This window comes from Pelodiscus sinensis, unplaced genomic scaffold, assembly GCF_049634645.1.
Source record: "Pelodiscus sinensis isolate JC-2024 unplaced genomic scaffold, ASM4963464v1 ctg202, whole genome shotgun sequence".
NCBI lineage: Eukaryota > Metazoa > Chordata > Testudines > Trionychidae > Pelodiscus > Pelodiscus sinensis.
In genome coordinates, this window is record NW_027465896.1 from 72083 (window position 1) to 100077 (window position 27995).

General features: G+C 66.6%; 1 protein-coding gene across 2 annotated transcripts; it reads left to right on the top strand.

The window, feature by feature from the left end:
• Positions 1-4827: 4827 nt before the first annotated feature.
• MECP2 (methyl-CpG binding protein 2) lies at positions 4828-27738 on the top strand. 2 transcript variants are annotated; one of them, XM_075916210.1, is made up of 3 exons: positions 4828-4980; positions 24024-24329; positions 24687-27738. In XM_075916210.1, exons 1-3 carry the CDS (start codon positions 4946-4948, stop codon positions 25714-25716), a joined length of 1371 nt encoding a protein of 456 aa, XP_075772325.1. In that variant the 5' UTR covers positions 4828-4945; the 3' UTR covers positions 25717-27738. The 2 variants fall into 2 exon arrangements, with proteins under 2 accessions (XP_075772325.1, XP_075772326.1); XM_075916211.1 differs by lacking the exon at positions 4828-4980 and adding an exon at positions 6919-10718.
• Positions 27739-27995: the final 257 nt, after the last annotated feature.

Here is a 27995-nt window from a genome sequence, read left to right on the forward strand (position 1 = left end):
GACAGAGTCTTTCCCCTCGGGGGAGCGTCAGTCGAGGGGATACATTTGGGTGTGGGGCTAATGGCCCTGGGGGCAGCTGCATGTCTGACAGCATGGGTGGGCCCTTTCCCTGACCCAGAAAACTCCCTTCTTATTCTGGAGCCAGGGAGAGAACCCAGGAGTCCTGGCTCCCAGCCCTTTGCCCAGATGCCTCGTGCCAAGCATGGCCCATATAACGGGAGGGCCCAGCAGAGATGGGAGAGCGGCGCCCCCTGCTGGAGGGCTGGGGTGGTTACTGACCAGACAGCGGGTGCCCTGAAGACCAGATGGTAGGTTGAGGGCCCAGGCTGTGACAGTCCATGGGCTGGGGGGGCACATTTCTCATGCACTGACACAATGCCTTCAGCCATAGGTGGCTCAATAGGGTGCCCCACGGCTGCCCACAGGGTTGGGGCTGGAGCTAGCGCAGCTGCGATTCCCCGCTGAATGGCAGGAGGTCTTTGGCCGCAGCCTCTGCTGCTGAGAGGCCAAAGCAGCAGGCGGGGGTTTGGGCGTGAGTCACGAGTAATGGGGGAGAGCAGGAGAGGGGCATGGTGGACTCGGGGGGTGGCTGTGGGAGAGAACAGCCTTGGTATGACGGGGTGGCCATGGAGTGATGGGGAGGCCAGGCTGGGCGACTGAGAGAGCTGTGGCATGACGGGGTGATCACTTTGGGGAGAGCGGGGAGTCATGGCAAGGCAGCCACCTTGTGGGGGCTTTGGCATGAAAGGGAGGCCAGCGGACGAGGTGGGGGGCAGCCAAGCTGGAGAGCTAAGTGGCCTTGGCATGATGAGAGGACTATGTTGGGGGCCCAGTGCGGATTTGAAGTGACGGGGGGCCATGTTGTGAGGCCCAGGGAGGCTCTGGGGTAGCAAGGTGGGTAGGCTGGGATGCTGGGGAACGGCCATGATGGGGCAGGCAGGCTGGAATGTGTGTGCGGGTAATGGGGCAGGGAGGCTGGGATGCCAGGCAGGGCGCTCTGATGAGGCAGTCAGGCAGGGATGTGGGGGAGGCTGTGATGGGGCAGCATGCGAGATGGGGGGCTGTGATAGAGCAGGCAGAATAGGATACAGGGGGGGGACTGTGAGGGATGTCGGGGGGCTATGATGGGATGCCCAGGCTGGGATGCGGGGGGGCGGGTTCGGAGGGGGTGTCCAGGCTGGGATGCGGGGGGGGGGGGGTGTTGTGAGGGGGCGTCCAGGCTGGGATGAGGGGGGGTTGTGAGGGGGCGTCCAGGCTGGGATGCGGGGGGGGGGGTTGTGAGGGGGCGTCCAGGCTGGGATGCGGGGGGGGGGGGTGAGGGGGCGTCCAGGCTGGGATGCGGGGGGGGATGTGAGGGGGCGTCCAGGCTGGAATGAGGGGAGGGTTGTGAGGGGGCGTCCAGGCTGGGATGCGGGGGGGGGGGGGTGTGAGGGGGCATCCAGGCTGGGATGCGGGGGGGGGTGAGGGGGCGTCCAGGCTAGGATGCGGGGGGGGGGTTTGTGAGGGGGCGTCCAGGTTAGGATGCGGGGGGGGGGTGTGAGGGGGCGTCCAGGCTGGGATGAGGGGGGGATGAGGGGGCGTCCAGGCTAGGATGCGGGGGGGGGGGGTGTGAGGGGGCGTCCAGGTTAGGATGCGGGGGGGGGGTGAGGGGGCGTCCAGGCTGGGATGCGGGGGGGGGTGAGGGGGCGTCCAGGCTGGGATGCGGGGGGGGGGGTGTGAGGGGGCGTCCAGGCTGGGATGCGGGGGGGGGGGGGTGTGAGGGGGCGTCCAGGCTAGGATGCAGGGGGGGGGTGTGAGGGGGCGTCCAGGCTGGGATGCGGGGGAGGTGTGAGGGGGCGTCCAGGCTGGGATGCGGGGGGGAGGTGTGAGGGGGCGTCCAGGCTGGGATGCGGGGGGGGGGGGTGTGAGGGGGCCTCCAGGCTGGGATGCGGGGGGGGGTGTGAGGGGGCGTCCAGGCTGGGATGCGGGGGGGGTGTGTGTGAGGGGGCGTCCAGGCTGGGATGCGGGGGGGGGGGTGTGAGGGGGCGTCAAGGCTGGGATGCGGGGGGGGGTGTGAGGGGACGTCAAGGCTGGGATGCGGGGGGGGGTGTGAGGGGGCGTCCAGGCTGGGATGCGGGGGGGGGTGAGGGGGCGTCCAGGCTGGGATGCGGGGGGGGGTGTGTGAGGGGGCGTCCAGGCTGGGATGCGGGGGGGGTTGTGAGGGGGCATCCAAGCTGGGATGCGGGGGGGGGGGGGGTGAGGGGGCATCCAGGCTGGGATGCGGGGGGGGGGTGAGGGGGCGTCCAGGCTAGGATGCGGGGGGGGGGGGTTTGTGAGAGGGCGTCCAGGCTGGGATGCGGGGGGGGATGTGAGGGGGCGTCCAGGCTGGGATGCGGGGGGGGCTGTGACGGGGCGTCCAGGCTGGAATGAGGGGAGGGTTGTGAGGGGGCGTCCAGGCTGGGATGTGGGGGGGGGGCTGTGAGGGGGCGTCCAGGCTGGGATGCGGGGGGGGGGTGAGGGGGCGTCCAGGCTAGGATGCGGGGGGGGGGTTTGTGAGGGGGCGTCCAGGCTGGGATGGGGGGGCTGTGAGGGGGCGTCCAGGCTGGAATGAGGGGAGGGTTGTGAGGGGGCATCCAGGCTGGGATGCGGGGGGGGTTGTGAGGGGGCGTCCAGGCTGGGATGGGGGAGGCTGTGAGGGGGCGTCCAGGCTGGGATGAGGGGGGGGTTGTGAGGGGGCGTCCAGGCTGGGATGAGGGGGGGGTTGTGAGGGGGCGTCCAGGCTGGGATGCGGGGGGGGGATGTGAGGGGGCGTCCAGGCTGGGATGCAGGGGGAGGTGTGAGGGGGCGTCCAGGCTGGGATGCGGGGGGGGGGGGGGGTGAGGGGGCGTCCAGGCTGGGATGCGGGGGCGTCCAGGCTGGGATGCGGGGGGGGCGTGTAAGGAGGCGTCCAGGCTGGGATGCGGGGGGGGCGTGTAAGGAGGCGTCCAGGCTGGGATGCGGGGGGGGGTGCAAGGGGGCGTCCAGGCTGGGATAAGGGGTGGGGTGAGGGGGCGTCCAGGCTGGGATGCAGGGGGGGTCTGAGGGGGCGTCCAGGCTGGGATGGGGGGGGGTTGTGAGGGGGCGTCCAGGCTGGGATGAGGGGGGGATGAGGGGGCGTCCAGGCTAGGATGCGGGGGGGGGGTGTGAGGGGGCGTCCAGGTTAGGATGCGGGGGGGGTGTGAGGGGGCGTCCAGGCTGGGATGAGGGGGGGATGAGGGGGCGTCCAGGCTAGGATGCGGGGGGGGGGGGTGTGAGGGGGCGTCCAGGTTAGGATGCGGGGGGGGGGTGAGGGGGCGTCCAGGCTGGGATGCGGGGGGGGGGTGAGGGGGCGTCCAGGCTGGGATGCGGGGGGGGGGGTGTGAGGGGGCGTCCAGGCTGGGATGCGGGGGGGGGGTGTGAGGGGGCGTCCAGGCTAGGATGCGGGGGGGGGGGTTTGAGGGGGCGTCCAGGCTGGGATGCGGGGGGGGTGTGAGGGGGCGTCCAGGCTGGGATGCGGGGGGGAGGTGTGAGGGGGCGTCCAGGCTGGGATGCGGGGGGGAGGTGTGAGGGGGCGTCCAGGCTGGGATGCGGGGGGGGGTGTGAGGGGGCGTCCAGGCTGGGAAGCGGGGGGGGGGTGTGAGGGGGCGTCAAGGCTGGGATGCGGGGGGGGGGTGAGGGGGCGTCCAGGCTGGGATGCGGGGGGGGGTGAGGGGGCGTCCAGGCTGGGATGCGGGGGGGGGGTGTGAGGGGGCGTCCAGGCTGGGATGCGGGGGGGGGGGTGTGAGGGGGCGTCCAGGCTGGGATGCGGGGGGGGGGGTGTGAGGGGGCGTCCAGGCTGGGATGCGGGGGGGGGTGTGAGGGGGCGTCCAGGCTGGGATGCGGGGGGGGGTGTGAGGGGGCGTCAAGGCTGGGATGCGGGGGGGGGGTGAGGGGGCATCCAGGCTGGGATGCGGGGGGGGGTGTGAGGGGGCGTCCAGGCTGGGATGCGGGGGGGGGGGGTGAGGGGGCGTCCAGGCTGGGATGCGGGGGGGGGGGTGTGAGGGGGCGTCCAGGCTGGGATGAGGGGGTGTGAGGGGGCGTCCAGGCTGGGATGCGGGGGGGGGGGTGAGGGGGCGTCCAGGCTGGGATGAGGGGGGGATGAGGGGGCGTCCAGGCTAGGATGCAGGGGGGGGGTGTGAGGGGGCGTCCAGGTTAGGATGCGGGGGGGGGTGAGGGGGCATCCAGGCTGGGATGGGGGGGCTGTGAGGGGGCGTCCAGGCTGGGATGGGGGGGGGTTGTGAGGGGGCGTCCAGGCTGGGATGGGGGGGCTGTGAGGGGGCGTCCAGGCTGGGATGGTGGGGGCTGTGAGGGGCCGTGGCGGGGGTAGCCATGTTGTGACGAGGCAGGCGGGGCGCCGGGTGCCCAGGGCCGGAGTGGGGGGCTGCGAGGCCCAGGCAGTGTCCGGTGCCGCTGGCGGAGGGGCCGGGAGCTGCTGGTGTGCGGGGGTCGCCAGCGGGCTCGTCTGCGCCGGGAGAAACCGCGAGAGGAACGCACTGCGGTGACGGCTGAAGAGAAAAACCGTTTAAAACCGTTAAATTTCAAATCTCCGTAGCTTGAGGCCTCTCCCCGCCCCCTTAGTAAAGTGAGGGATGGGCCGCCGGACCAATGGGCGAGGTGAGCGGCCGCCAGGGCCCAATCAGGATCCGCGCGCGCTCCCACGGGCCCCACCCTTTTAGAACGTTGTAACTGACAGCGCTTCCCGCCAATTCCAACGGCCGCCGGGAGCGCACCGGCCCCGCCCGTCGGGGCCAACGGCGTAACCAATGAGCGCGGGGCGGCGCATTGAGCGACAGCGGCGGCGCCCAATGGCCGCTGTAGGGGCGGGCTCTTCGGTCCGGGTTTCCTCTCCGGCTCGGTCTATTCCCCCCCGCCCCCCCTCACTCCCCGCGGGTTCTTCGCTGCGAAGAAAATGGCGGCGGCGCCGAGCGGAGATGAGGAGAGATTGTGAGTGACCGGGGGAGGGAGGAGACAGTGGGGGACGGGACCATTCGGCCCCATCCCGCGGGGGGAGTCGGACGGGCCCATCTCGCGGGCCCCGCGCCAGCAGAGGAGGGGGAGCGCGCGCGGGGGGCTGTGGCCGTTGGTTCCTTCCCGCTCGCGGCGGCCCCTCCTCCCCCTCCCCTTCGCGCGCGCTCGGGGGCCCCGAGTGCGTCACAGCGGCCCCCGTTGCCCTGGGCGGGGCCGCCCCTCACCTGGGGGTGTGGAGGGAGGTCAAAGGTCAGCTCGCGCCAGCTGGGCCCCTCGCGACGCCCCCGCTGCCAACGGTTCGCGCCCCCCGCGCGCCAACGGCCCGGCTCGCGCCCCTCCCCCCGCGCGCCAACGGCCCCTTTGCCGCCCCGCGCCCACCTGCCCCGCCGGCCCGTCACGCCCCCCGGCCCCGCCCCCGCCGGGGACAGCGAGGGGCCCGGGTCCTTCTGGCGGGGCCCGGGGCCGGGGGGGGCCTGGCGGGGACACGGGGTCGGGGGGGGGGGCCTGGCGGGGACACGGGGCCCGGGGTCGGGGGGGGCCTGGCGGGGACACGGAGCCGGGGGGCCCGGGGTCGGGGGGGGGCCTGGCGGGGACACGGAGCCGGGGGGGGCCTGGCGGGGACACGGGGTCCGGGGTCGGGGGGGGCCTGGCGGGGACACGGAGCCGGGGGGGGCCTGGCGGGGACACGGGGTCCGGGGTCGGGGGGGGGGCCTGGCGGGGACACGGAGCCGGGGGGGGCCTGGCGGGGACACGGGGTCCGGGGTCGGGGGGGGGCCTGGCGGGGACACGGAGCCGGGGGGGGCCTGGCGGGGACACGGGGCCCGGGGTCGGGGGGGGCCTGGCGGGGACACGGGGCCCGGGGTCGGGGGGGGCCTGGCGGGGACACGGAGCCGGGGGGGGGGGCCTGGCGGGGACACGGGGCCCGGAGCCGGGGGGGGCCTGGCGGGGACACGGGGCCGGGGGCGGGCCTGGCAGGGGCCCGGGGTCGGGGGGGGCCTGGCGGGGACGCGGAGCCGGGGGGCCCGGGGTCGGGGGGGCCTGGCGGGGACACGGGGCCCGGAGCCGGGGGGGGCCTAGCGGGGACACGGGGCCCGGAGCCGGGGGGGGCCTGGCGGGGACACGGAGCCGGGGGGGGGCCTGGCAGGGGCCCGGGGTCGGGGGGGGCCTGGCGGGGACGCGGAGCCGGGGGGCCCGGGGTCGGGGGGGCCTGGCGGGGACATGGGGCCCGGGGTCGGGGGGGGCCTGGCAGGGACACGGAGCCGGGGGGCCCGGGGTCGGGGGGGCCTGGCGGGGACACGGAGTCGGGGGGGCCTGGCGGGGACACGGGGGTCGGGGGGGGCCTGGCAGGGACACGGAGCCGGGGGGCCCGGGATTGGGGGGGGGGCCTGGCGGGGACACGGGGCCCGGGGTCGGGGGGGGCCTGGCGGGGACACGGAGCCGGGGGGCCCGGGATTGGGGGGGGGGCCTGGCGGGGACACGGGGCCCGGGGTCGGGGGGGGCCTGGCGGGGACACGGGGCCCGGGGGGGGGGGCCTGGCAGGGACACGGAGCCGGGGGGCCCGGGGTCGGGGGGGGCCTGGCGGGGACACGGAGCCGGGGGGCCCGGGGTCGGGGGGGGCCTGGCGGGGACACGGGGCCGGGGGCCCGGGGTTGGGGGGGGCTGGCGGGGACACGGGGCCCGGGGTCGGGGGGGGCCTGGCGGGGACACGGGGCTGCCGTACCTGGGAGCTGAGACCCTGCGCTGTGACACCGGCCTGGGCTGTGCAGAGACCTCCAGCCAGACCCCTGCCTCATCTGCTTGCTCGCCCTTGGGGGTCCAGTGCTTGCAGACGGGGGTCAGTGCGCTGGCAAACGGGCTCTGTGTCTTTGGACTGGGAGAAGTCCAGGCAGTAACAGCACAGGTAGCGCCAAAGAAGAGCAGCTGGCAAACCTCCTTGCCCCTGCTCACCGCAGGCTCTTAAGAGGTCATTGAAACATTACATCCCACCCCAAGGGGCACAACCAAGGGCTGCAGGTGCATTCCTGGTGGGGTGGTCTCTCAGGAGGGGTGTACCCCACAGCTTTCCCCATGCCTGCCCCAAGTGTCTCAAAAATCAGATCAGTGTCAGAATCACATGCTGTTTTCGTCCCTGCCCAAATAGTGGGTCCCTGGGCAGTTTGTGCTGTTGTGGGTCAGGATTCTGGTGGGGCTCTCTGGACTTGAGAGTACTGGAGGTCAATTGAAGTGACTCCTGGGGCTTGGGTTGCAGGACTTGTGATGAATGCCCAAGAGCTAGCTGCCGGCGGGGAAGAGGACTCGACCAGAGCATTGTGATGGGGGTGGGACTGATCCAGGTCGAGAGGATTCTGGTGTGATGGGGGAGCCCCTGAGATTTGTCAGCAGCAGTAAGGGGACTGCCAATTTCGGTTGAGGGAGCCCATCCATCGTGTGACATGATGGGGGGCCCCCCATCTCAGAGTGGGCTTGCTTGGCACAACAGGGCCCCCTCTGGCTACTGCCGTGCCATACTAGAGATGAGTGTGTGCATTGGGGAGTAGCCCTCAGTGTATGTTGGTGTGTTAGCTGCACTCATGGTGCCTCATGGGGAGGGAGCAGGCACTGACTTGCTGCACGTGGAAGGCGGAGCCCCCTTGCTGAAGGTGGGTGGGTGAGACTCGGGAACTAAACCCAGGCTCCTGGTGGCGTTGGCCAGGATGCGGGGATTGTATTTTTGGAGGCTGAAGGGCTGCTGACCACGTACGGCCTCTGCTGTACTGAGCAGCCAGCGTTGTTGTGTCTGTATTCGGAGGGATTGCCCTGCACTGTTGTCTGGATTGCTGGGGGAGGGGTCTTCATGTGCAGGCGGGGTTCCACGGCTCACTTCTTCTGCTCCAGGTGTGAGCATTGCTCGAAGATGCTCTGACTTGTGTCCAAAGCTTAAGGTTTGTCCTTGCCTGCGGGCTGACCGTAGCCTCCGCTCACCATCCGTAGCCCCACACGTGGGGTGAATTTTGGCACCTGGGCATTTCACTGGGCCAGACGCCCGTCCCGATGTCGCAGAGACCGTGATTCTGAAGATGCTCCTATGAGGCAAAGTGGAGGGGGGGGTCCCTCTAGGATTCCCCAGGTGTAAAAATCTGTGGCTGGGTGAAAGTATTGGGTGGGGAGTGGTTGGGGGTTGGCTGGACAAGTAGTTGGAGCCTCCCGGGTAGGAGGTCAGACCTGTCTCTCTTGTGAGCTCACTAGGAGATGGCTTGGGGCTGGGGCCTGCTGCTTTGGAGGCTTCAGGGGAACCTCGACAGCTTCTGGTTTTGCTCGTACCACGGGGGACTTGAGTCCCAGGGGTGCTCAGTTAGTGCTTATGAAAACCAGGCTGGTGCCGGCTCAGATCTGACTCGTGTTCACTCTGAGCCCACCATGGCCTGTGCCTCGCCTCTGTCCTGCCACCACTGCACGGAGTTGGTGCTAGCGCTTGGAAGCCGCAGCATGCCTTGGAGTACCTCTCTGGAAATGCACTTTCGGAGCATGGGAGAAATGTTCCTTTCCCCCTCCCCAGTCATGAGGCTGAGGATTGAAAGCAGAATGTTAACATTCTTGTGTCCGTTCCCCTGCGAACAGCGTTTCAGGGTCGGTGCCGCTGTGAACCTGCTCTCTGCCGTGGGGAGACGCCGGGAGTGGAAAGTGAAAGTTGCTTGAAGTGTTGGCTCTGGGTCAGGCCTCCGGGATGCCTAGGTTCTTGCCCCGGCTTCTCCCGCTGAGTCACTTTGCTGACCCAGGTCTCACTGCCGCCCTGAGGGTGAATTCCCCTTTCTGCACCCTGGCCATTTGACCCTGAGATGAACACTTGGGTGCTGCCCTGGGCCTTCTCAGCTAGCGTGAGCAGGGACAAGTGCGTCCGTAGGAGTTTCCATCGGGGGATTTAGAGACTGCCTGAGACCAGGCCCCAGCTCAGACTGGGACCCTCCCTTGTGCGAGGTGCTGGGTCCAGCCGTGTTATCTTTTGGCCATCCTGCTGAGATCAGGGACCCTTGCAGCAGACTGCACAGACCCCTGCCAACACCCTCAAGCATGTGTGACTGCGTAAGGCCACTGGCGTCCTAGCTTTGCCACTGCTCACCCAGCTGTGCTGCCCAGCCTGTTCCCCAACGTGCCGAAGGGCAGGAGCCTGCCCCGATCTTTGGCTCAGGTGGTGACTCACCGGGTCTGTGCAACGCCTGGTGTGATGGGAGCCCGGGCGTGTCTGGGTTGTGGGGGGCGCTGATCTCGCCTTGGGGGGAGTCTGCAGCACCTGGCACAAGGGGGGCTGTGCAGCTCTGATCTCAGTTAGGCTGAGAGGGTTTGTGTGGGGCCCAGTCCTGGCCAGGTGCTGCATGTGGGGCCCGGCGCAGCAAGGCAGTACTGGCAAATGGAGCGCAAGCCTGCGTCCCGGTGAATTCCTGGCCCTTGACGTTCAACATCTACATGGAAGCCAGAGTGGCCATTGCCTGGAGCAGTGACCAGAGTACGTTTCGCTGCTCGACTGGTTTGTAGTGCGCCACCTGCTTTCCATCAGCACTGCCCTTGTCAGTCACGCGTAGTACGAGGGGGTGTGCACGTGGGGGCTCTTGGCCCTGCTTTTCTTTCGCAGCTCCTTCCCAGGCTTAGGGTACAAAGAGCCTCAGCCATCAGGTGGGGAGTCTGCCGCTCCGAAATCCTCAGCCCCGTGCAGGGAATGGTGCAGTGCCCAGGGAAACTGAGGCCCAGCCGGGGTCACTGCAGGACAGTAGAACTCACATGGAACATAACAAGGCGAGTACAATCCCTACTGCGTCATGGGGGCCTGGCCCGTTGACTCGGGGGCCCGGCCTGTCGACTCGGGGGCCCTTCGGCCAATTGTTGCCAGCTGGGACCAGCCCTCCGAACCTTGGATTTCTGCATGGGAAATCCCAGGGACACGGGAGTGAAGCGAGGGCCCTTCCCCAGGGCAGAGCAGGTCCTGCCTGCACTGATGTGGGGAGGGACTTGGCCCTGGGGCAGCAGGACACCAGCACGTGTGAAATGCTGTCCCGCCTTCACCTTCTATTTCTGCATGAAGTCAAAAGAGAGTGTCTTGTGCTCCCAGGCAGTGGCAGGAGCTAGCAGCTGGCTGTCCCCGGCAGGGGGCCTGGGCAGCCCCCTCCCATCACCTGCGCCATGTCCAAGCATGCTGCTTGCACAATTCCTGCCCAGCCTCCTGCTACCCCTCTGCAGCCCACCCACCCAGGGGGCTGCTTGTAGCTCTCTCGGGCCCCTCTGCCCAGCCCACTTCCAACCCTGACTGATCCATGGGGCAGACTGCTTTGGAACAAATGTGGCTCTTACTGATCCTCTTGGAGCAAGCCCCTGAATCCCTGCGCTCTGCGTGCTTTCATGTGGATCCCACCCGCACTCCCTTTTGTGGCCAAGTGAACTCCTGCCCGTCGCCGCTTTGAATTGTAAAGCGGCTGACACAAAAGACCCGGGATGCATTCTCTTGCCACTTTCTGCTGGAGAGGAATGGCCTAGCTGCAGGACCGGGCGTGTGACTCAAACGGCTGAGGGGCTAGCTGGGGGGGACGAAGACACCGACTCTTCCCCCCCTTTTCACTTTGGACAGTGCCCGCCAGCCTCTTGGTCTTGACTTGCTGGAGTTGTCTCGCCGCTTGGAAAGCACCATGGCCCTGTCTGGCTGTGCCTGGTTCGGATCTCTGCTCACGGCGCTGGCACCTTCGATAAAGGTTCATTTCTGGGTGTCAGTTTCCTCTCTCTCAGCTTGTTTGTCACTGTGTGTCCGTCTGTAAGTTGGGAGCCACAGGTCTCTGTGGCGGGGGTCTCCCCAATCTTCAGGGTGGTCTGTGTGCCCCTGGCATGAACAGGGACCCCCGGGGTGGCTGGGGAGCATGACACACTGGAGTTCTCCATTGCAGCAGGGGAGGGGGAGTGGCAAGGTGGCAGGCAGCATGGATCGTGGGTGCCCCGATCACAGCTGGAGGGCTGTGTGGTAACCAGCATGGGTGGCAGGGAAGAGTGGTGGCACTCAGCGTGGATGGCGGGGACCCCGGTGGCAGTGGGGGCCGGGGTGTGGCACTCAGCGTGGATAGCGGGGACCCCGGTGGCAGTGGGGGCCGGGGTGTGGCACTCAGCATGGATGGCGGGGACCCCGGTGGCAGTGGGGGCCGGGGTGTGGCACTCAGCATGGATGGCGGGGACCCCGGTGGCAGTGGGGGCCGGGGTGTGGCACTCAGCGTGGATGGCGGGGACCCCGGTGGCAGTGGGGGCCGGGGTGTGGCACTCAGCGTGGATAGCGGGGACCCCGGTGGCAGTGGGGGCTGGGGTGTGGCACTCAGCGTGGATAGCGGGGACCCCGGTGGCAGTGGGGGCCGGGGTGTGGCACTCGGCATGGATGGCGGGGACCCGGGTGGCAGTGGGGGCCGGGGTGTGGCACTCAGCGTGGACGGCGGGAACCCCGGTGGCAGTGGGGGCCGGGGTGTGGCACTCAGCGTGGATGGCGGGGACCCCGGTGGCAGTGGGGGCCGGGGTGTGGCACTCAGCGTGGACGGCGGGGACCCCAGTGGCAGTGGGGGCCGGGGTGTGGCACTCAGCGTGGATGGCGGGGACCCCGGTGGCAGTGGGGGCCGGGGTGTGGCACTCAGCGTGGATGGCGGGGACCCGGGTGGCAGTGGGGGCCGGGGTGTGGCACTCAGCGTGGATGGCGGGGACCCGGGTGGCAGTGGGGGCCGGGGTGTGGCACTCAGCGTGGATGGCGGGGACCCGGGTGGCAGTGGGGGCCGGGGTGTGGCACTCAGCGTGGATGGCGGGGACCCGGGTGGCAGTGGGGGCCGGGGTGTGGCACTCAGCGTGGATGGCGGGGACCCCGGTGGCAGTGGGTGGCCGGGGTGTGGCACTCAGCGTGGATGGCGGGGACCCCGGTGGCAGTGGGGGCCGGGGTGTGGCACTCAGCGTGGATGGCGGGGACCCGGGTGGCAGTGGGGGCCGGGGTGTGGCACTCAGCGTGGATGGCGGGGACCCCGGTGGCAGTGGGGGCCGGGGTGTGGCACTCAGCGTGGATGGCGGGGACCCGGGTGGCAGTGGGGGCCGGGGTGTGGCACTCAGCGTGGATGGCGGGGACCCGGGTGGCAGTGGGGGCCGGGGTGTGGCACTCAGCGTGGATGGCGGGGACCCGGGTGGCAGTGGGGGCCGGGGTGTGGCACTCAGCGTGGATGGCGGGGACCCCGGTGGCAGTGGGGGCCGGGGTGTGGCACTCAGCGTGGATGGCGGGGACCCGGGTGGCAGTGGGGGCCGGGGTGTGGCACTCAGCGTGGATGGCGGGGACCCCGGTGGCAGTGGGGGCCGGGGTGTGGCACTCAGCGTGGATGGCGGGGACCCCGGTGGCAGTGGGGGCCGGGGTGTGGCACTCAGCGTGGATGACGGGGACCCGGGTGGCAGTGGGGGCCGGGGTGTGGCACTCAGCGTGGATGGCGGGGACCCCGGTGGCAGTGGGGGCCGGGGTGTGGCACTCAGCGTGGATGGCGCAGCTCGCCGTGGCAGCTTGGGGACTCTGTGGCACCCAGCTCGGCTGGGTGGCCGGCCTCTGTGGGGGAGGGAGGAGGGTGCGCTCTGTGCTACTGCTGGCATCTCCCAGCACGCCATGGGGCGCGCTTTCAGTCTTAGGCGTTGTGTGGCACCTGGGGAGCCCCCTCCACTGAGGCACGTGCATGGAGAGGTTTTTAAAAGTGACCGTGGACCCCGGTAGGCTGTTACGCCAGGCGCTGCAGGCTCAGCCAGGTGGCAGCTAGAGAAAGTCCTGGGATGGAAGAGCCCTGCAGGCTCCTTTGGGCTCTGCACTCGGGGCGGGTGGGGAGATGGCACCGCGGTCCCTGGGGGGCGGGCTATCCCACCAGTTTGAAACCTGGCTCTCTGTAAAACAACGTCAGGTTTCCACCCGCCCCAGCTCCGGGTTGCTCAAGACGTTCCAATCGAGTCTAGATGTTTGGTCCGATTTCCACCGTTTCAGTTGGCTTGTTGCTACCGTCAGAAGAGACGTGAAGAGTGGGCCGTGCTGGAGGCAGTGGAAATGGCTCTTTCGCATGGCAGTAGAGTTCAGACTTTGGAACACGATAGGCTGGAAGTGGCTGGTGAGACGGCGCCTCGTCTCACTCTCGCGGTGCCTGTTGCGGTGTTTGCAGTGTGAAGTGAAACTAGTCCTTCGCTGCAAACTCCTAGTCACAGGCATTTGACTGAAAAGGGCTTTGCAAAGTCGGCTAGTGCAGCCCGGCGGCAGGGCCGGCCGCTCCTGCCACGTGTGTCCACCCTGTGCACAGCCCCATGACACTGGCTTCCCACGGCCTCCGCAGAAGCTGATTCCAGAGGTGAGCTGTCTGAGTTACACACTTTCCTGGGAGTCCCTCTGTGGAGTGAGCCTTTCCGACCATCAGTTGACCCCCATCCTCCTTGCCAAAAGGCAGCTCTCGCTCCTGTGGACTCAGACGAAACCTGCCGGTCTTTGTAACTAGGGAGGTTATTTTAGTAGCCGATACTGTGCAAGAGGGGCAGGCAGCTTGCGCTGGGACCAAGCCCACTGTGGCCCTGCGATTTGAAAGGCAGCAGGAGTCAGGCAGCCTGCCCCTGGGCTCCTCCTGCCTTTTCAATGTACCTGCCCCTGTCCCACTGGGACCCCCGTGGACAGGGGCTGCTGCTGGAGCAGCCTTCCTTGCTCCCCTCCCCCTGCTGCTCTGGGGGGGGCAGGGAACGGAGACATTGCTGGGGGGGAAGCCTGTTTCCCCCTAGCACTGGCTTCGGCTCTCTTCCCCTTGCTGCCTCTGTTTTTAACCTTTCCTTGCAAGGCAGGTTTCCTAACTTGGCTGGGTCTTGTTGCTCTCCTCTGGCTTGTCTGGTGTGGGCCGCTCCACCAGCAGAACCAGGACAGTTTCCTCTGGCTATATCTCCCTCCTGTGACTGTTACTAGCCCTTTCCCCGATGGCCCCGCGCTCCTGGCTCATCTGTCCACTGCTCAGAGGCCCAGACCCTTCCCCGAAAGTCCCTGGTTCGTAGGGGAATGCGTGCGCTTGATTGTTCCTTGCGACCATGCTAATGTCAGCGCTTTGTTACCATCGGCAGCTTTGAAATCTCGCCTTGCATTATACAATTGAAATACTCCTAGAAGGTCAAAATGTTTGTTTTCCAAATGCAACTTTTATATTCGCTCTTGTAGCTGAATTAGAATAGAAATGAAAGGACATTTTGAAATAGAAAATGGAGCCGTCGAGCTTAAACCATAGACTGCATCTCCGAATGAGCCGTGTACATGTTCCCCCCAGGTCGAAACCCTCTGCCCTGTGTTGGCCCCCAGCCGAATGAAACTTGGTTCAAACCAGCGCGGTCGCGCAGAATTTCTCTCCTTCATGTCTATTCCAGCTTCCCCCCAGTGGCTGCAGAGCCCCCTGCCTCCGATTTCCGACCTGCCCTCAGGTCCTGCTTGCCAGCTGCCCCACAGCGGGGAGGGAGGGTGGGCATGGAGGAGAAGTGAGCGACAGCCAGCGCGCGGTTACTCACTTGTGCCCCGCTGTTCTGCGAGATGCATTGCTCTGTCTTCCCGTCGGGGCAGGCGTTCAGAGCCCTTGTCCTGGCAGTGGTGTGCGTGTGAGTGAAGGGCTTTCCCCTCAGGCCTGGGGCCTGCCAAAGTCCCCGGGTTTCAAACCCTGCAGGTCCAGCCTCTGGTCTCTGCCAGTGAGCAGCCCCCGCCACTTGGCTTCCTCTGGCCCCGGAAGCCACCAGCACGCAAGCGCAAGATCCGCAAGGCCTTCAGGCCTCGGGCCAGAGAGGCAGGCGCTGGTCGCAGTCCGAGCCCCATCGCCTGCTGCCAGAGGCTCCATCAGTCCAGGCTGGTTCGGCTCCGCCACGGCCCTCCTATTGGGCTTTTCCTCATCTCCATCTGTGGGGACTTGTGGCTCAGCGCCAGCAGGCCCTCGCCTGCCCAGGGATCTAGGCCCCAATGGCAGTTTTGGATCCTGTGGGTGTTCAGCAAGCCCAGGGCACATTGCCCACCGCCCTCCCAAGCCTTGGGTGCCAGAGGGCTAACTGCCCCACACTGCCCCTGAAGCAGAAGCAATCAGGATGCGCTGACCCAAGGGTTTCCTCCTTTTCATCCCTGGCTGAGGCAGCAGTGGGGACCTCTTAACGAGCGTGCTCATGCTGGCCTGTGCCATCTGGCAAGCCCCCACCTCCCCCCCCAAAGGGGTGGAAAGAGAGTACCTTGTCCCTGTAGGAATTTGAACCCTACAGTATTCCCGGGGAGCAGGAGGTCACGAGCTGCGGAGCCCAAGTGGAAGGATGCAAAGCTCCTTGGCTTGTTCGCCGCAAGGCCTGTTCCACGGGGGCCTGCTGCTCGGGGTGGCAAACCAGCAGGCGGTCCTGAGTCGCTGCGGCTACGACTCCTGGGCCTCTGCAAGGCCTGTTCCACGGGGGCCTGCTGCTCGGGGTGGCAAACCAGCAGGCGGTCCTGAGTCGCTGCGGCTACGACTCCTGGGCCTCTGCAAGGCCTGTTCCACGGGGGCCTGCTGCTCGGGGTGGCAAACCAGCAGGCGGTCCTGAGTCGCTGCGGCTACGAATCCTGGGCCTCTGCTGCAGTTCAAGGACTTGCTGTCCCAAGAGGGGCGGGATGGATTTGCTCCCTTGGTCCACGCTGGAGTGGCAGTATCCCGCAGCGGCGCGAGTCCTCCTCCAGCGTCCGTGCGGCGGGTTCCTCCGGCTTCTGCTCGGGCCGGGGTTCCTAGCGGGCACGTCCCTTATCCCTCGGCGGCTCTTGAGGCTCTGCAGAGATGGGCTCAACGTTCTGCTAGTCCCGGCTACCCCAGCCTCTTGGAGCTGCGCTACAGCCACTGGTTCCACTTCCCTGCTCCTAGACCTCAGTGCGCGAGCCCGTGGGCGCCTGTGCTGAGTCTTGCCAAGCAGGCCCCCTCCTAGGCATACACGCCCGGCTGAATGGCAGCCCCTCACCTGTGGGGGTCTGCAGCACGACCTGCTGCCCTCTCTGTCCCTCGGGTGCCAGGGTATCTGGGGCCCCGAAAGTGCACCTGGCGGCCATTTCAGCTGCCCCGGGGAAGCCGGTCGCTCCGTTTTTGCAGCCTCCGTGGTCGGGCGCTTCCGCAAGGGTATGGGCAGACTCCTCCTTGGTCCAGGCCCTGTCGCGAGCTCCCAGCCTGGTTCTTACGGTGCTCATGGGTCCCTCCTTTTGGCCCTTGGCTGCTCCACCTCTCCTGGAGGTTGCTTTCCTTGTCGCTGTCACCTCTGCTTGGCAGTCGTCGGAGCCACGTCGGAGCCACACCCATTGTTCTCCTAGGACAAGGTCCAGCTTTCTCCTGCCCCGGTTTTCCTCCTGAGGCTGTGTCCAGCTTCCATGCTGGCCAGGGCCCTTTCCTCCCCGCAGAGCTCATGGGGCGAAGACGGCGCTGCCCTGGCCAGGCCCTTTCCAAGCCTCTCCGTGCTTGGCGGCAGGTCGTGCAACGGGCCTGGGGTGCCCCGGGTTACCTGCGCATGCTGCTGCCTCTCGCAGCACAGCGTTCCTGGCCCACTCGCCTTCCCGCCGCCATGCCCTGCGCAGAGTCCAGACCACCCCTCCACCTAGGGAAGGGCTGTGGTCGCTGAGAGCTCGGCCAGCACTAGAAAAGGGAAGAACCGTTCCTCGTCTTTGTAACATTGTTCAGGGTGTGCTGCTCCGCGCCCGCCCTCCTGCCATCCGCGGTGCAGCCAGGGGCAGACTCTCTGGCGGCCGCTTGCACTAGGCCTGAGCAGCGCCTCCAAGGTCAGGGACCCGTTTGTTAGCGAGTTTGTGCAGCACAGAGCAATCCAGGGCTGGCCAGGGAGCTCCAGTGGGGAGGGACCAGCCCTCAGGAGAGGCCGAAGCTGTCCGGACATGCGCCTGCTCCTGTGCGGGGCTGGAAGCTGTGGAGGTCCCGCTAGAATGGAAAAGGCCCGTCAGTCTGCAGGTGCGGAGCTGTGTGCCCCTTCCCAGAGCCCTGGGCGCGCTGTACCGAACACCACGCAGCAGAGACTTGGTGGGCGTCTTCCTTTGTGAGCTCAGCCCTCCTGGTTGCCTTGGCCCCCCAGGATTCCAGGGGAGGCTTTTCCTAGAACCCAGCCCACCAGCACCAGTCCCTCCAATCTCCCCGGTGATACACCCCCCATGGGATTGGCCCTTTCTGGCTGTGTCCCTTCTGTGACCGAAGGATGGAGCCGTGTGTGGGGCAGAAGAGCAGCCACCCAACCCTAAGCTCCGTGGATGCTCCTAGCTCTCTGTTGTGCCCTGTTCAACTCCTGGCCCTCACAGCATGCTCCAGCGAGGAGTTCCACAGGCCGGCTGCGCTGCGTGAAGAAATACCACCTCTGCTTTGTGTTAGACCTGCCGCCTATTAACAGATCTGTCTGGCCAGTGCCTAGTGCCGCAGGGAGCTAGGACGTGTAGGCTCTCTAGGCGGGGGCACCCCAGCTCCTCCCCTCAGTGCTCCCTTCTGCGTGCAGGGCGCGGATGCGGGGGTCAGATGGGGTCGGGGAACCTGCGCAGAGCTGTGACCAGCTGGGGAGTGCGTTCCTGAGCCAGGGGCTTGTAGGACACTAGCGCCAGCCCCCATGGTGCAGGGCGTGCCCATGAGCAGCTGCCTTCCCACCGAGAGGGGGGCCCTGCTGTGCTGAGGACAGGGCCCCCGTCTTCTGGAGAGCCGCCAGGAAGGTCCGTTCCTGGGATGGCTGGTCTCCATGGCGACCTCGGCCAAGGGGGGGCTCTGCTGGCGGGGACGCAGCCCCAGGGCCGAGCTCCGGCCCCACCTCTGCACCCATGCCCGGAGAGCCCCGCCGTGCTTGGTTGTCTGGCACATTGCCTCTTGCGTTGCTCTCCGGCGGCTACCGCAGGGCTGGGCCCCAGCACGCCCCCTTCTCGGCAAGGTGGGAGCTGCACGGGCCCGGAGCGTTGCTCAGGCGGCCTGGCAGCCCTGCCTCAAGGCTAAGGGCTTGGTGGCCCGAGTGAGGGTGAAGGAGCGCATGTGCGCCCAAGATCGGGGTGTGATGCGACCAGGGGCCTTGCCAGGTGCCGTCCCGCGTTAGAACTGAGGCACTTGAGCAGATGGCGCTGTGAGCCCCAGAGGCCGGGCTTTTGGGAGCCACTCATGGGTCTGACCCTGACAGCTTCCAGGAGCTTGCGTCAGGTACCAGAGACGGGTGAAATGTGGCGCCCGTTCTCCAAACTGCTAATCCTGTCAAACTCCCAGCCCTAGACCTGTAACTGGTGCAGTGCCAGCCAGCCGGGGCGGCGTTAACACCCCCTTCCAGAGCCAGCCAGGTGTTAACACCAGGCCCAGCTCCCTGCCGAGATTGGCTGGCATGGCTGGTCAGGCCATGGTTTTACAGGTGGAATGCTAAGCGAGGCTGGAAGGGTGCACCCAAGGGTCAGAGCCAGGAATGGAGCCCAGTGTCCTGGGCCCCGTGCTGCTGCCCTGTCCCGGGGGGGGCTGTGCATGGAGCCTGGGGCCTGGCAGCTCTCCTCTCCTGGTTACTTTTCATGGGTGCGGGAGCTTGGGGCAAGGCGGGGCAGACACTGGAATTCAGAGAGCTGCAGCCATCCAGCTGTCAAAACACAAAGCAGCTGCCCTTCCTTGGCCGCCCAAGCCAGAAATCGCACCTGCTACAGGCTCCTCGAGCCGGCTTGGCCCCCCTTAGTCATTTGGCTGGAGATGCGGCCCCCTACAATCCGGAGACCCGGTCGGACTCCAGGTTGCAAACCTCTGGTCTGCAGTGACAGCCCCCGTAGATGCAGGTGGAGGGCCCAGCGCCCATGGGCCATTGCGTGCAAACCACTGTGCTGTACCTCGCTTCTCAGGGTGCGCCCCTGGATCCTGCTCTGGCTTAGCCATCCTGAGGTCAGGGCTGCATGGACACCCCCCCTAGACTGCTGCACAGGCACACGGAAACACACACGCCCTGTTGCCTGACAGATCGGGGTCCTGTCACACCGGGTGCTGTGCAGACACACGCAAGCACACACCCCGCCGCCTGACAGAGATGGGAGCCCTGTCTCGCTGGGTGCTGCTCACACGCACGCCCCTGCCTGACAGAGATGGGGGTCCTGTCTGGCCGGGTGCTGTGCAGAAACACACCCACACACTCCCCACCTGACAGAGATGGGGGGGTCCTGTCTGGCCGGGTGCTGTGCAGACACACGCAAGCACACACCCCGCCGCCTGACAGAGATGGGAGCCCTGTCTCGCTGGGTGCTGCTCACACGCACGCCCCTGCCTGACAGAGATGGGGGTCCTGTCTGGCCGGGTGCTGTGCAGAAACACACCCACACACTCCCCACCTGACAGAGATGGGGGGGTCCTGTCTGGCCGGGTGCTGTGCAGAAACACACCCATACACTCCCCACCTGACAGAGATGGGAGTCCTGTCTGGCTGGGTGCTGCTCACACGCACGCCCCAGCCTGACAGAGATGGGAGTCCTGTCTCGCTGGGTGCTGCTCACACGCACGCCCCAGCCTGACAGAGATGGGAGTCCTGTCTCGCTGGGCGCTGCTCACACGCACGCCCCTGCCTGACAGAGATGGGGGTCCTGTCTGGCCGGGTGCTGTGCAGACACACGCAAGCACACACCCCGCCGCCTGACAGAGATGGGAGCCCTGTCTCGCTGGGTGCTGCTCACACGCACGCCCCTGCCTGACAGAGATGGGGGTCCTGTCTGGCCGGGTGCTGTGCAGAAACACACCCACACACTCCCCACCTGACAGAGATGGGGGGGTCCTGTCTGGCCGGGTGCTGTGCAGAAACACCCCCCCACACTCCCCACCTGACAGAGATGGGGGGGTCCTGTCTGGCCGGGTGCTGTGCAGAAACACACCCACACACTCCCCACCTGACAGAGATGGGGGGGTCCTGTCTGGCTGGGTGCTGTGCAGAAACACACCCATACACTCCCCACCTGACAGAGATGGGAGTCCTGTCTGGCTGGGTGCTGCTCACACGCACGCCCCAGCCTGACAGAGATGGGAGTCCTGTCTCGCTGGGTGCTGCTCACACGCACGCCCCAGCCTGACAGAGATGGGAGTCCTGTCTCGCTGGGCGCTGCTCACACGCACGCCCCTGCCTGACAGAGATGGGGGTCCTGTCTGGCCGGGTGCTGTGCAGAAACACCCCCCCACACTCCCCACCTGACAGAGATGGGGGGTCCTGTCTGGCTGGGTGCTGTGCAGAAACACCCCCCCACACTCCCCACCTGACAGATGGGGGGGGTCCTGTCTGGCCGGGCGCTGTGCAGAAACACCCCCCCACACTCCCCACCTGACAGATGGGGGGGGTCCTGTCTGGCCGGGCTCTGTGCAGAAACACACCCACACACTCCCCACCTGACAGAGATGGGGGGTCCTGTCTGGCCGGGCTCTGTGCAGAAACACCCCCCCACACTCCCCACCTGACAGAGATGGGGGGTCCTGTCTGGCCGGGTGCTGTGCAGAAACACACCCATACACTCCCAACCTGACAGAGATGGGGGGTCCTGTCTGGCCGGGTGCTGTGCAGAAACACCCCCCCACACTCCCCACCTGACAGAGATGGGGGGTCCTGTCTGGCCGGGTGCTGTGCAGAAACACACCCATACACTCCCAACCTGACAGAGATGGGGGGTCCTGTCTGGCCGGGTGCTGTGCAGAAACACCCCCCCACACTCCCCACCTGACAGAGATGGGGGGTCCTGTCTGGCCGGGTGCTGTGCAGAAACACCCCCCCACACTCCCCACCTGACAGATGGGGGGTCCTGTCTGGCCGGGTGCTGTGCAGAAACACCCCCCCACACTCCCCACCTGACAGAGATGGGGGGTCCTGTCTGGCCGGGTGCTGTGCAGAAACACCCCCCCACACTCCCCACCTGACAGATGGGGGGTCCTGTCTGGCCGGGTGCTGTGCAGAAACACCCCCCCACACTCCCCACCTGACAGAGATGGGGGGTCCTGTCTGGCCGGGTGCTGTGCAGAAACACCCCCCCACACTCCCCACCTGACAGATGGGGGGTCCTGTCTGGCCGGGTGCTGTGCAGAAACACACCCCCACGGTCCCCCGGGTGCTGCATCCGGGGCCTTTGATACTGGTTGGGAGGGGAAGGGGGCTGTGCAACTCCCGGTCTAATGTGGGAGCCTCCATCTTGGTGGGGTCTGTGCAGCGTCGGGTCTCAGGCTGGGGGTCCTGCAGGCCTGGTGGGAGGACCCCTCTCGGCAAGGGTGCCGCGCCGGCATACAGGGAGAGGGAGGGCGTGCGATTGGCCATAATCTCTGCTCCTGGCAGGCGCCAGAGCCAGTTGCTGTGGTGTGAGCCCCGAGCGCCATCGTGTGCCAGTCGTGGGAATTGCGGGGTCCAGTCCTGGCGTTGCTCTGCCTGGCTGGGCTCCACCCTGGCCGCCGCGCTGCGTGTCTCCCTGGCTGGCCACCCTGCCTTGCACTAGGCCCCCCAACCCTCTTGGGTGGTCCCCTTCTCTCAGGCTGGACCTGCCTGCAGGGGCACTGGGACGCTGTGTACGCTGCATGGGGTTTGCTAGCAGGGCCGCTGCCGGGTCGGCGTCCCCCCGGCACCGTAGGCCCTGCAGGCATCTGGGCTGATAACTAGCCATGTGCCAGGGGCTGGGGCCTCCTGCGCTGCTGCCGTGCCCGAGCATCAGCAGCCCCTGGGGCGCCTGGCTCAGCAGGGCCCAGCCAGCCCTGCCCCGAGTGGGGGAGCAGCTGGCCTGCTGTTCGTGCAGAGCCCTGTGTAGGGTGCCTGGGTCGCGGGGCTGAGCCGGGGGAGTCCAGCAGCGGGGACTCGAATGGCTTGCGGTTTGGCCCCTAGAGCCCCACGCTGGATGCATTCTGGGCCTTGGGTTCCCCTTCTATAAACATGGGCTCCGGCCCCATATGCAGGTGCCCGGTGTGAGAATTACGCCCGCCCCGGCCGGGCATGCCTCTCGGTGCCCTTGGCAGAAATCCCACGCCCGCAGCACGGCGGCTCCGCTCGGCCCCCTGCTTGCCACTGGCCTGCCAAGAAGCAGAGCGCCCGCGAGCGCCTGTTGTTTACCAACACGGGGGGGGGTGTCTGTGAATTAATTATAGCACAGAGCAGCGAGACACTTCCTGTTTTCTCCCCTCTCCTCCTCCACATTTATCTCGGCAGCCGGCCCCGCCGCTGAGCGAGGCAGGGAGACCTCAGCAGACATGCAGTGCGCAGGGCTGGAGAACACGTCCTCGAGGCTCTCCTGGCTGCCCCCTTCCTCAGCTTCTCTAGCTCCGTCGTGTGGCCCGCTCTGGCTGGGGGCTGCACTCCTGCTGCAGCCCAGCTTCTGCTGCTCCGTGTCCAGTGTGTCCTCTTGTGCCAGCGCAGTCCTTGGGCTAGAGAGAGCAGGTGGGCCTGGGGAACCCAGCCCTCGCGGAGCAGGATTGTCCCTTTCGGCATGGATTGGAAATGCCGAGGAGCAGCCTGTTCTTTCAAGCACGGGGCCCGCTTCCATGGAATAGAAACCCTCCTTGAGGAGCTATGGCGCAAAGGCCTCACGGGCCAGAAGAGCGCTCCTTTGCCTCTCCGGGCTGGCTTGAGATGAGGCGTGGGCACAGAGATGACCGATAAGAGCCGAGTTGAGACGTGGGCCTTGTTGAAATCTTTAGATGGTGCAGTGTATTAAGCAGTTATAGGAATATGAAATTGCTGTAAAATAGGATCTTACAATTGCAAAGAAAAATGTATTCTACTTGGTCTAAATGAAACATTTTGCCTTCTCAAATGGTTTTGATAATAGAACATATTAGCTAGACATCTCTATAAAACCACTAACATGAATATGCTGCTGTCGGAAGAGATTTTCCCTTGTCACTATTGTTTGTCAAAGTAATATCAAATCTTAACTGTCCCCATTGAATATAGAAATAGGTTGATTTGATGGGAATATACGTATTACATGTCACCTGAGTCTAAACAAAGCGAAACGAGCCCGAAGCCTCTGTGGTTTCATTGTGATGTTGGAAAGTTTGGTTTCGAAGGGCCCGTCTGAAATGCAGTGCCCGTACAAATCTGCACCTTTTAATGCCATGTGTCTCAGACACGCCAGCCTTGCCAAACGGGTTTGTGTGCGCAATGTCGAATCATCACAAATCAATAAGATGTATCCACCAGAATAGCTCCGAGTCTAAGCTAAACCCAGTTAGCCTCTCCCCCTCTGACCGGACCACGGGGCAGGCGGTGTCAAGCCATTTTCTATACGGCCCGTAAAGCAAGGGGATGGGGACCGTCAGTGCTTGTCTCTTGCTCAGTGCTGCCATTTGCAGCCTGCTGCTGTCCAGTTGCTAAGTTCTCAGCCATTTTTAGCTTTTTCACTTTCCCAGTTGCTCCGAGGTGACAGCAGGGACTTGGAGCTAGAACAGAAATAGCCTCTGAAACCCAGAGCAAGTGACCTGAAATGAGCCCAAGCCGGTGGCAGGTCGCTGCGCTGTCAGACACGTGCGGGAGGTTAGCGGCTGGAATGGTGTGGCGTGGCGTGGCGTGGTGTGGCGTGGCACGGCGCAGTGCAGCGAGCACCTACTGCTGGAGTCTGGTCAGCCGCTGGCTTTGGGCTCGCCAAACCCACATGGCTGCTGCGTTAGTGACTGTCACTCGGACTGTGGTGACCCTAGCGTGTCCCCTTCCCCCCCCAGGGGCGCACGCAGCCCGCCAAGCCCCAAAATCGGCCGCTCCCAGAGAGCCCCCGTGCCCAGACAAGGCTCTCGCCAGGGGACCACGTGTCCCCTGCCGACCGAGGCTCGCTCCGCTCCCTGCCTCCACTGAGCTGGGCGCTGCAGGAGACTGGTTCCGAGTCACAAGGGCCAGGCTCCTGGCCCGTCCTCTGGCTCGCTCTTGTGTGTGGAACTTGAGCGGGCCCTCAGATGGGCTGGGTGCGGCACAGACACCCTCCCCACCCCCGCGGGCCGGGCCAGGGGACGTACGGGCGGGCTGGCTGGGAGTGCTCCTGGGTGCCCCCCGCCCAGACCTGACATGTCTTTGGTTCCTCTCAGGGAAGAAAAATCTGAGGACCAGAATCTGCAGGGCCTCAAGGACAAGCCCCTGAAGACCAAAAAGGTGAAAAAGGAGAAGCAGCGGGAGGCGGAGCCGGCTGAGGCGGGCAAGGCTGAGACGTCTGAAGGAGCTGGGGCTGCCCCGGCCGCCCCCGAGGCCTCAGCCTCTCCCAAGCAACGCCGCTCCATCATCCGAGACCGTGGCCCCATGTACGACGACCCCACGCTGCCCGAGGGCTGGACGCGCAAGCTCAAGCAGAGGAAGTCTGGCCGCTCGGCAGGGAAGTACGACGTCTACCTGATCAAGTGAGTCGGCTCCCAGCATGCACTGGGCCGGGGGGGGCGGGGCCTGAAGTTTCCAGCGTGCACTGGGCCCGTGGGTGCAAGACCACGCTCCCAGCGTGCAGTGCTGCTGTGCCTGGTCATATCCCCGTGGCCCGGTGGGAGGTCCAGCTCCCAGCATGCCACGCTGTTCCCGTGCCCCGGAGCCTCTCCCATGGGCTGCTGGAAGACGCGGTCCTGGAGCACTAACTGCTGGGCCGTTTCCAGGCGGGTGCCCAGGGAGCCTGTTTAACGCCGGCTCCTGCACATACTGGCTCCAGCTTGGCCCCCCTTGTGCCCGTTGGGGGTGACTCTTCCTAACTCTTGTCCTCGCCCCCACAGCCCCCAGGGCAAGGCCTTCCGCTCCAAGGTGGAGCTCATTGCCTACTTCGAAAAGGTAGGAGACACCTCCCTGGACCCCAACGATTTCGACTTCACGGTGACGGGCCGGGGCAGTCCCTCGCGGCGTGAGCAGAGGCCCCCCAAGAAGGCCAAAGCCCAGAAAGGAGCCGGGACAGGGCGTGGGCGGGGCAGGCCCAAGGGCAGCGGCTCAGCCCGGCCCAAGGCCACCGCATCGGAGGGCGTGCAGGTCAAGCGGGTGATCGAGAAAAGCTCCGGCAAGCTGCTAGTCAAGATGCCCTTCCAGCCAGGGCCGCCGGGGGGTGTCGGGGCGGGCGGCTCGGCCACCACCTCGGCGGCCCCAGGGCCGGGCGGCCGGCGGCCCGGGCGCAAGCGGAAGGTGGAGTCTGACCCCCAGGTGCTGCCCAAGAAGCGGGGCCGCAAGCCGGGGGTGGTGGCAGCTGCCGCGGGGCCGGCGGTGGCCGAGGCCAAGAAGAAGACCATGAAGGAGCCGTCCTTCCAGGCTGTGCAGGAGACAGTGCTGCCCATCAAGAAGCGCAAGACCCGGGAGGCTGTGGCCCTCGAGGTGGCCCCCCCGCCCCCTGAGCGCAGCCCCAAGGGACCCCGCCCTGGTCGCCGCAGCAAGGAGAGCAGCCCCAAGGGGCGGGGGGGCAGCACCGCCCCCGCCTCCCCCTCCCCCTCCCCCAGCCGGAAGGAGCCGCAACCTCCCCCCCCGCCCCACCAGCCGCCCCCCCAGCCTCTGGCCCAGCCCCCCGCCAGCCCCAAGGACAGCAGGAGCCCCCCCGAGGCTCAGGACTCGAGCAGCCCAGCGCAGCCGGAGAGCGACGGCTGCCCCAAGGAGCCGCCTAAGACTCAGCCGCCTGGCATGCTCTACAAACACCGAGGGGAAGGGGAGCGCAAAGACACTGTGTCCTCCCCCTCCTCAGCGCCCCCGCCCGCCGCCCTGCCCCGGCCCGGCAGCAGAGACGAGGCCGTGGATAGCCGGACGCCCGTCTCGGAGCGCGTCAGCTGACTTTGGGCGGCCCCTGGCTAGCGGGACGGACGGACAGACAGACACCCCCCCAAGATGAGAGGCAGCTGCTCCCGGGTAGGGCTCCGGCAAAGCACCTCCCCTGCCCCCCAGCGCCCCCGGCTTCCAGCCCCCAGTTCTCCTCCCTCCCTCCGTTTTTAATACCAAGAAGCACAGTGAGGGGCGTGGACGACTCCCCCCCGGGACGGAAGCCACTTTGCACTTTTTCTATGAGAGAGGGGTGCCCAACCTCCCCCAGCTCCTACCGAAATGCTTTGCTGCGTATACTACTGACCAGGCCAGCGGTTGGGGCAGCCCCCGGGGCGGGCCGAAGGGAGCGACTGTGTATGTGGCCCCCTGCCCCCATTCCCTCTGCAGTGCCATGTTATAGCGTCGTCTGGTCGCCAGTATGGATCTGTGTGTGTCTTGGTAGGGCCCGTGTTGTGTGTGTGAGCGGGGGCGGGGCGCCGCGCCAGGCCTAGGGCAGCCCCGTGGGCAGCCGAGGAACAAGCGTTCTTCCACTTCCTTCCCAACGCCACTAGCTTAGGAAACCATTTGCACTAGCCAGCCTTTGGCCGGCCCGGGGGGCACGTGTGACCCTACCTGCAGCTCGGACGGGTACAGGGGCCCTGAGCATCAGCCGGGCTGGGAGAGGGAGGCCAGGGTGCTCCGCTACCAGCTGCGCTCTCACCCAGGCGCAGGCGTGTTGCTTGTAGAGCCGGGCAGGGGGAGCCAAAGGGAAGGAGAATCCGAGCTCAGAAAGTCCCGGTGGAGGGCTGTGCCTTTTTTTTACGATGGACACAAAGGGTTCAAATAAATCCCCCCCCCCCCCCACAGGGAGGGCCGGCCGACCCCGGCTCTGCGCACGGAGATACGGTACCAGGCGCTCGGTCTGTGCCGCGCTGGGAGCTGTCAGACTCCACCCGTCCCCGTTGCGAGCGGGAAGGCTGGGGAGGGCAGGGTTAGGTTGCAGCCCGCTGGGGTAGCTGGGAGCCTCGCTGCAGTCAGGTGGCCGGCGGAGGGCCCAGAGCAGCCGTGCCAGAGAATAGCGAAGACTCCCTCCCGCGCCTGCCCTGCTGCCTGAGCTGGGCCCTTTCCAGCCCTTGGCATGCGGAGCCTCGAGTTTTCATTCCCCCCAAGCTGGCAAAACCAGGCCTCACTTCCAGGGCCCGCAGCCCAGGCCCAGGCCGCCTGCTTAGGCCTGAGGCTTTGCTGTGACGGTCTGGAGAGGGGAGCTGGCCTGGTGGTGGGAGGGGGGGGGGCGTGTCAGTCCTGGATACAGCCCCTCGGTCAGCTCAGCCCCCTGCTCCCTGGAGCCCCGGCTCTTCACAGGCCGGCCTCCCAAATTGTCATTGGGCTCCCCAGCCGTGCCAAGCCCCGGTTGTAGCACTTTACCCTCCCCAGCGAGGGGTGTGTCTGGGGCCGGAAGGGCAGCGCCAGGTCCCTGAGCACTGGTCTAGGTGGCTCTGCTGCAGAGGCGCCTGGCGCTGTGAGCTGCCCGATTGCTGCGCTCGCCAGCCGGCCCAGCTCCTACTCGTGCACTTTAGAAAGGGGGTGGCCAGTCCTTGAAGGTCTCTTCTCGCCTGGGCTCCCCTCCCCTAACGCCAGGGGTCTGGTGGGCGGGCGAGGGACCTCCCCTGCTGGTAGGCAGCAGGTGCAGCGGGGCCCACAGGAATGGCCTGCGGGGCCGAGTGCTTGGGTGTTAGTTCCATCACCCCATTCTCCTTCCTCAGTGGCCGGCTCCGCAGGTGGCCTCCCCTCCCCGCGGGCTCTGTGTGCCGAGCTGGTAAAGCAGGGCCCGGGGGCCTGCTCCCTGTCGATTGATTCTCGCACGCCCCAGGCGCTGGGTGTTCCCCCTCCCTGTGTATTGCATCATGGCCGTGGGGCCGGACTGCTCTCTGCGTCTTTCCGTTCCTTCCTCTGCTTGTGATGGGATTGACGAGTCCCCTCTGGCAGGAGAGCCCGGGCGCTCTCTCGCTTCTTCCTAGCCTAGGACAAGGGACAATAAAGGATCCTTCCAACCTGCCTGCCCGTAGCTTTCTCTGTGACCAGAGCTGTGAGCCGAGAGTTACGGGGCGGAGGGGCAGCTCATGCTCTCGGAGCCTGGCTTGGGTCTTTGCACTCCTCTGCTCGGCTGCTCCTGCGGGGCGTTGGGTCGCTGGAGGCCGAGCAGTCCTTCCGTGGTGGAAGCAGGACCCCAGCGGGTACGAGAGCGGACCCTCGGCTGCTGCATGTGTCGTGGGCAAGCCAGCCTGCGCTGTGTGTCGTCACCCCTAGACCGC

Excerpts from the sequence above, each read along its gene's own strand:
- MECP2 (XM_075916210.1), top strand. The coding sequence starts at position 4,946 with ATGGCGGCGGCGCCGAGCGGAGATGAGGAGAGATT. Across the intron at positions 4,981-24,023 it reads AGCGGAGATGAGGAGAGATT|GGAAGAAAAATCTGAGGACC; the intron begins GTGAGTGACCGG and ends GGTTCCTCTCAG. Across the intron at positions 24,330-24,686 it reads TACGACGTCTACCTGATCAA|CCCCCAGGGCAAGGCCTTCC; the intron begins GTGAGTCGGCTC and ends TCGCCCCCACAG.